Raw genomic sequence first — 8,517 nt, 5'->3', positions numbered from 1 at the left:
AAAATCGAAAATCTATCATGATATATTATGAAGTACCATGTATATATTTTGAGAATTCGATGGAGAAGAAGAGTACCGTTTATACATTATGGTATATATTGTGAAGTACTATGTATACATTCTGATATGTATATTGTGAAGTACTATGTATAATACCCACTGATATATACTATGAAGTATCATGTATACATTCTGACATATGTTGTGAAGTACCATGTATACATTCTGATATGTAATGTGAAGTACCATGTATACATCTGGGAATTCGACGGACAAGAAGAGTACCATGTATACATTCTGGGAATTGTGAAGCACCATGTACACATTTTGAGAATAGGATATAGACAAACTTTCGAATATACATATTGTGAAGACATCTTCAGTTATGTATACAAATGATAAGAATGTATGCAATGTAGCACATACATAGAGTAATCCAAAATATTCATGATTAAAATTCTAATATACCAGAATTACTTTATAAATATTTAATGTATGTTGCTATATATCTTATGTTTTTTTTGCCTATTCTGCAAAAATATACTGGGAATATTTGCCAAATGTATAAATAAACACAAACGCATATATATACACACACACAAAAAATTATTATACTATTAAACAATGTATATTTGTTATGTATAAAAAAGGATACAAATATGATACCAAACTAGGCATTAACTGTGCGAAATTATAACCTTTTAAGTTTTAAAGAAAAAATCAATTTTTTTTTTGATGTATTTTGACCGTAGAATATAAATGTTATATTGGATATAATATATGGAAGATGAAGAAAGTCTTGAGCGTTATAGGAGCCAATTTGGCTAAAAAATAGGAAAAGGTAGGAAGAAGTCATTTTGAAATACTATTTTTGAATGGATTTTAGTCCAAGTAGACACCCTTGATAGAAGGATTATATTATGGAAAATTATGTTACTATTAATTAGGGGGAAGTATTCTACTGATTTTGGAGAAAAGAATATTTTGTTCATGATTTTAGGGGCTGAATACAAATTTAGCTACATAATGCCATTATTTTTAGGACTACTTTTGCTAAAAATATTGTGAATAAAAAAGATGACAATTTTATGTAGAACTTGTACCATTTTGTCGCTTCCCCCACCCATTACCCACCACTATGGAATTGGCCAATAACAGGTTAAGTTTACAAAGGGCCTCTCCACAAAGAATGGTCTTGATTTTTCAGCCCCATTTAACAAATTCTATAAAAAATAGTTTTCACTTCAGAAAAAAATTTAGGCAAAGCTTTTATTGTCCATTAGGCACAATTTCTAGCTATAAGGCAGAAGTTCAGACTATTTCAAGACAGTGAACCTACTCAATTGACCACAAGTTCTGCCTTGTAAGTAAAACTTAAGATGTATGCCTGATGGGCAATAGAGACAAAGCTTTTGTTGCCCATTAGATATAATTTTTAGCTATAAGACAACAGTTGAGAATATTTCAAGACAGTGAATCTGCTCGATTGACCACAAGTTCTGCCTTATATGTAAAAGCAAGAACTTATACCTGATGAAAAACAAAAGTTCTTCCCAACGATTTTTTTCAAGTTAAGATTATTTTTTAAATATTTTGTTAAGCGGAGATAAATATTTAAGGCCGGACACCATAAGTCATTTCCTGAAGGGTGATTCGACACAAATGGCCCTATTTCGAGGTGGTCTTTAATTTTTTTCCCTTCAACACTTTTGGTACGGCATAAGTTTAGATTCCCCTAGGCAAAGTTTACATTTAGCTTCAACATATTTTTCATAATATCCCACGAGTTATGCCGGACACGGCAAAACTCTCAACACAATATGAAAAAGGGCATAAGTTTATACTTCGCTCGGTAAAGTTTACATTTAGCTTCGGCATGTATATCACAACATCCATACAAGTTATGCCTGTAAAGGGAAAATTTTTAACCATCAACATAATCTGAAAAATACTACTTCCTCAATGACTGTCCCAATTCATATGTCACACTTTCATTTTTAGTGTCCTTATAAGAATGTCAATTTTTTATATTTAGAAACAATTTAACTTTATGATATGATTTAGTCACACAAATATCTAAGACTTATGTTGGACCTTAATTTTAAAAAATCTTCCATTCTTTCCTACACTTCGGCTCAAGTCAAATGGTGCCACATAAATTGGGACGGGAGGAGTACTTAACTTATGCCGCATAATTTAATTCTTACAGAATTTATACCGAGTAAGATAAAAGTTTAGTTTTCGAAGATAAAAATGTTACATTACCGAAGCAATAAGCAGCATAGTGCATAAATTATAAACAATCTTTTTGCGCGGATTGACTTTCAAAGGCACTAGTCTTTAATTTTTGCCCTCAAATTGTCGGTCTTTAGTTTTTGTCCTTCGCCTATAAACCTATGAGTTCCGAATTTGAACCCTCATTCAGTCAAAAAATTCGCAAGGTAGAGTTTGCTACCTTAAGTTAAACTTTGCGTTATAAGTTAGCAAACTCTGCCTTAAGGGATAGTTTTGCAAACAAATTCTGCTTTGTGAATTTAAACTCCGCCCCCAATTACCCGTGCAAAAACTTGGTTTTATTTGGGCCTATATATAATACTGTGATCCGACCCGTTTCTCTGTCCATTGCCTTAAGAGCAACAGCAAAGAAGACAGGAAGCAAAGGAGAAATATGGGTATTCAGAATCTTTTAATTTTCTTGATATTTTTGTTGCAATATAGTTCAGGTGAATCTTTGAAGAAAGAAAGAGATGAAGTGATAGTAGAAATGAAGGAAGATGATGTGGCATGGGTTGTTCAGTTATCTGATCTCCATTTCAGTGTTCATCATCCTGAGCGGGCCCACAGTTTCTCCAAAATTGTGGGTCCTACTCTTTCCATCATTAATCCTTCATTGGTCTTCATCACTGGTGATCTTACTGGTAATTTAATCCCTTCTTTTTTGGTCTTACATTATAATGGATTTGTGGGGTTCTGTTGTTTGATGCTGGATAATGATTATGGAGGCATTTTAGTGTAAAAGGGTAACCAAAAATGTGTTCTTTTTTTTAATTTCTTGAAATTTTTGGGTTGGAAAATGATTAGAGAGGCATTTTAGTGGAAAATTAAGGAAAAAGGGAACCCAAAAAAATGTTCTTTTTTGTTTCTTGAAACTGTTGGCTGCAGTGGCTGAACTAGAATTGTTACTAAAACTAAAAGGATTCAAATATAATGATGTAAATGCACGAAGAAGCCAATAGGATTCAACATTTACTATAAATACATAAAAAAAAAAAAAAAAAAAGGGGCATGTATAGATAGTATTGTACAACAAAGGGCGTTTGGATAAACCACCTTGTGGTACATTAGCCCCCCCATGCAGTGTTGGGTGAAATGATGTTGGTGAGGGTGTTAAGGGATTCGAGCGGATGTTTAATATTAATTTCCGGGAGAAAAAGATGAATTGTTATCAATGTGAAGTAAAGCTACCTTATTTAAAAACCGAGGAAACTAGACAAGAAACAAGATTGAATAAAATATATATATATATATATATATATATATATATATATATATATATATATATATATATATATATATATAAAGTAGAAAACATAGTTACGTTTCTTTTGTCGTTGAAGGGGACCTCACACTATAGCATTAGCGCAGGCTATAGCGTCTATGTAATGCTCGGCTTTACAAGGCAGTAGTGTTTTCAAAATGTTGCTTTTTTAAGTTGTGATTATACATGATTATGGTGTAGTTGCAAAAGTAGCTTATTTTTGTTATATCTCCTCTATATCTAGTTCTATGCGAATTATTACACACAAGGTAATTCTAGAACTTAAGATGAAGTTTGGCAACCAAAAGCTATATTTTGATTATTGTTGGTTCAGTTTGATTTGTAAATCATAAATGAGATCATTGACCACTGGTTAGAGTTTCTGAACTGCTGTTTAAGGTATGATGTTCGCATGTCATACTTCATGTTGTTGACCACTGAGGGGTCGTTTTGTTGCTGGTTGGAGTTATGCAGGTATTAGTAATGTAAGGATTAGTTATGCAGGTTTTAGTTATTCCATCTTCTACCTGCATAAAATAATACATAGATTTCCTCATAATTTATACATGCAGCATTAGTTATTCAGGATTGCAAACTGGTAACAGAACACCGTACTTGATGTGCTGAATTTTATACATAACAACTAAAATGCTACCAAATATGGTATTAGTTATACTAATTCTAATACGTGAATAATTTACTTCTTAGCTAGCAACCAAACGACCCCAAGTGACCTGTTAATTGTTCAGATGCTCGTTAGATGTGATGCATTTCCACCGTAAAGTGGTTTCCGTCTAGTTGATTGCTAATCATGTTTGAATAAAGTAATTGTGAAAGTATAAGGATTTTCAATGCTCTTTGCTCGTATACGACTGATAAGTTCAACTGTCACCAGATGGAAAGAGCAAGGATTTACTAACAATGAAGGAAGATGAAGAAGAGTGGCTGGAATATCAGAAAGTCCTGGAAGATGTCATTAAACGAAGCGGACTGAAGAAGAACGTGTTTTATGATCTCCGAGGAAATCATGATACTTTTGGTGTACCAGCCATTGGAGGTTCATTTGATTTTTACTCAAAGTATAGCATTAATGGGCAGCTAAATAGAAGTGGACTGGTTAATAGTGCCACTATTCAGGTCTGTTATAGATCTTATGTGTTAGCTTCTTTGACAGTTTGACTATACTCGCTCTTTTTTCTGTGTATACAATATTTATGAATTCTATTTGGTATTTATCACAATTATATAAAGGAAAATCTTAACAATCAAAAAAAAAATATTTACGAATTCTATTTTTGAAAGTTTGAGCCAATTTTATTTCTAATCTTTTTTATTCTGCGTGTTGGAATTTTCTCCTTTTCTTATTGTAACCATTAGTAAATGTAATATTCCAAAATAAAAGAAAAAACACTATCGAGTTAATTATTGCTAACGTTATCACCGTCATTATTTAGACACCCATAGCCTTCAGAATGAAGGGTGAATTATCACTGAACTTTATTATAAATTAATCAGCTAAGACTCAATCGCAAACATCAGAAACTTTATGTGACTTGAGTTTATCCATTTAATGTATAAAACTTTGCTATCAGCCTTGACCTCTTATGATGGCTATTCATTGTTCTGTTGCTTGCTTCCTTCGAAGTTCTTTCCAATAAATTGTTTGGTTTTAAAACCTTCTGATAACATATCAGTGTTATCAAAAACGAAAGCGCAAAAAAAGCTCTAAAGTCAGCTGGGGCTTCAAGCGCAAAGCGCAAATAAAGCGTGGGCTTTAATGAAAAAAGGCGCAATGGTGCAAAATAATAATATATATATATATATATATATGTTTAGCCCAAGACTAATAATAATAAGCATGGATAACAAATATATCACAAACAAATGGTAAAAACATAACAATGGAGTGAAATATCAATTATCTAGTGTCATCTCTTCAAGAGGCTAATTGGCAAGGAAAAGTATGTCTTAGAGCCTTGATGATGATACTGAAGCGCACATAAAGCGAGGCAAAGCGCTCAACATATTTTGAGCCTCGCTTTAGGGCTTAAGCGCGCCTTTGACAACACTGTAACATATAATCATGTATGCTTTTCTTTGAGCACTAGCAATATTGAATTTTGAGTTTCTGGATAGATGCTAGCGTGTGTTTATGAAATTCTTTATACTATCTGCATTTTTATCATTCTTTAAAGCACGTGCTGTATGAATACAGACTGGTGAGCGCAGTATCCGGTTCGTTGGGTTTGACAGTGTTACGTCTTTAGGTCTGCGGGGCCCAACAAATCTATTTGGTCATCCCACTGATCAACTATTAGATGAAATAAGCTCTGAGCTCTCAGTACTAGATTCTCGACCAGCCAAACCTGTTATCAAGATTGCTTATGGGCATTTCCCACTTTCATTTTCTGCAGCATCACTTTCCGGAAGAACCCTAAAAGATACATTTCTGACGCATAACTTGTCAGCTTACTTATGTGGGCATCTGCATACAAGGTTTGGTAAGAATTTAAAGAGGCATCACGAGTCAAATCAAAAACTTGTCCAGTTAAATGGACATGGATCACTGCCGAATAATTCGAGAACTTGTTCAGATGAGGCTACTGAATTTAAAGAGTTCTGGGAGTGGGAAATGGGTGACTGGAGGAAAAGTAGAGCAATGCGGATATTGGCCATTGATAGAGGGTCGATGTCTTTTGTTGACTTTGACTTTAAGTTGGGAGCTAAGAATGTTATTATATTGCCAACGTTTCCTTTGGACTCTCGTTTTACTTTGGAGAGATCGTTTCACAAGTGCAAGATGGATTCCTTGTACTTAAACAGTATCAGAGCTCTCGTATTTTCTTCTTCTCAAGTTGTATCAGTTGTGGCTAGGATATACGATTCAAGGCCTGGAAAACTCGTTACGGTGTTGGAGACTCCTATGACAAAAAGTGAGGGGAACCTTTATACATGTCCCTGGAACTTTAAAGCATTTGAAGATCCATCTCCTGATAGATTTTTGTTGCAAATAGAAGCAGTTGATATTGGAGGCAAATCAACTTTGACTGAACTAAGGCCATTCTCTGTTGACAGTTTTCGCGCTAAGCTTTCATGGAATTGGAAAGAGTTTATAGTAATGGGTTGTCAGTGGGAGGCATTATATTACCCAATATTATGGTTCTTTTATTTGTTAACTCTTCCTATTCTCGTCTTTCCAAAAGCTATCTTCGTATTTTTTAAGAAGCAGTATACTTACAAGAATTTCGTCGGTAATAAAGGACTGGTAACTTGTGTGTCATGGATTCTATCGGAGTTGTATAATATTCCACTAGTATGGTTCTCGATAATTGTTTACTTGTTTTACCTCATATTATGTCCTTGGCTTTCTGGCCAAGTTTTCGCCGAAGGAGGTGAAAGGGGATATATGACTTACCGGGGTTGGGTGCTGAGATTAAACGAGAGGGCAAAGCTGTCTTTTCATGGATTTCCAGATATTTTGGTGGTTGTTTTTCCCCATCTTTACTTTGTGGTGTTGCCTACTATAATTGTTATTGGAGCATTGGTGGCTGAGAGGGCGGTATTCCAAGATCATCTTCGAGCTCTTTCTGCTAAAAAGGAAGATGATTATTTGGTGACGAGTAATGTATCTGCATCTACTAATGCAAGAAATAAGACTCTGACACTCCTCCATAGGCGGTGGATTAGGAAAATGCTCCTGTTAATGTCTTTGGCAATTTGTGGGAAGCATGTTTTGGTAAGTTCAACTGTGATCTGTTTGATGTCTATCTTTCTTCTGATTTAGTGTTTTAATACTTTTAGAGCATTGCAAGATGGCGTTTCAATTCTAAGCTTTCCTTGATCAGCATATGCAGACAATAATACCATCTTTTTGTTCACTTTTGAACAATCTGCTTTTTGCTAATTTTGTTCCTTTATAATGCAGAACTGCCGAGCTCTTATCAAAGCTTATGCAATGAACCCGTTAATCCATTTTCCTGTCTATAGCATGTCAATTCCTCTCTTGTTGGCTTATACTATCTACAAAACCAGCAAAGCTGAGTAGACTTTTCGGAGCTGAACTACATGTAGAGCTATAAGTTCAATACGTCAGACTGAAACATACACCGGCTTATTAGTAAGAAGGAACCAATGCTGCTGCTTCACCGACAGTTGTAGATTACATTTAGCATATCATGAGGGGCAACACGAAGGCTTCAAAGGCCTGCAGTTAGCCCAAAGTGTTGGCTCCAGATTAATTTCTCGGTCATAAAGAAAAAAGCCTTCAAATTCCAGTTGATAGACTAGTAGACGAATGTTCTTTGTTTTAGACATTGGAATGCTGGTACAAGACTCGATCTTTATGTAGTTTTACTTTTACAGTGAAAATTTAGCATCTTGTTGCAGCAATGTAGAACTTCAGATGCATGTAAATGTATTTACACTATGAACCAATTGAGGAAGTTATCAGGCAGTGAAAGAGAAGGTTAGTGATTGTCAAATAGATTGCTGACTGAGTTTCTGATGACAATCACTTCACATAAGCAAAATTGGAAATGCATCAATAGAAAGAGAAAAAAATGAACAGGATTCAAGTCGATTACATTCTCTTTGATATTATTAAATGTAAAAACACAGTCAAATACCATCCGGCCACCTAGTTTACAAATTATGTACACAATGTATAGGTAGTGTATGAAATATACTAAATATGCATATACTATACATACCAATACACAACATATACATACCTATACAACATATACAACCTAAGTGTATAGGTAGTAACATGCTTGGCCATGTGTGGTAAACTAGATGGCCAAAGGCTTCATTTGCGTAAGTTTCCCATTAGGGGAAAATGACACAAATGGCCGGTGGGGTGAAACTAATCCCACCCTCTAACCCAATTTTTCCCAAACCCAAATTATACCCACTAAACTAATCTCATCCATTAGTCAAAACTTAAATAAGACAATTTTCAAATAAAAACCCAAACACAA

At 34.4% G+C, this 8,517-nt stretch overlaps 1 protein-coding gene across 1 annotated transcript; it reads left to right on the top strand.

The window, feature by feature from the left end:
* The first annotated feature begins 2,570 nt into the window (after positions 1-2,570).
* LOC132613945 (putative metallophosphoesterase At3g03305) lies at positions 2,571-8,021 on the top strand. Its single transcript, XM_060328252.1, has 4 exons — positions 2,571-2,918; positions 4,434-4,675; positions 5,754-7,274; positions 7,464-8,021. The coding sequence occupies exons 1-4, from the start codon at positions 2,669-2,671 to the stop codon at positions 7,581-7,583; spliced, it is 2,133 nt and encodes a 710-aa protein (XP_060184235.1). The 5' UTR covers positions 2,571-2,668; the 3' UTR covers positions 7,584-8,021.
* Positions 8,022-8,517: the final 496 nt, after the last annotated feature.

Source organism: Lycium barbarum, chromosome 10 (genome assembly GCF_019175385.1).
Source record: "Lycium barbarum isolate Lr01 chromosome 10, ASM1917538v2, whole genome shotgun sequence".
NCBI classification, from domain to species: domain Eukaryota; kingdom Viridiplantae; phylum Streptophyta; class Magnoliopsida; order Solanales; family Solanaceae; genus Lycium; species Lycium barbarum.
Note: the sequence above shows the minus strand (reverse complement) of the source record. Positions and strands in the feature narration are given on the sequence as shown.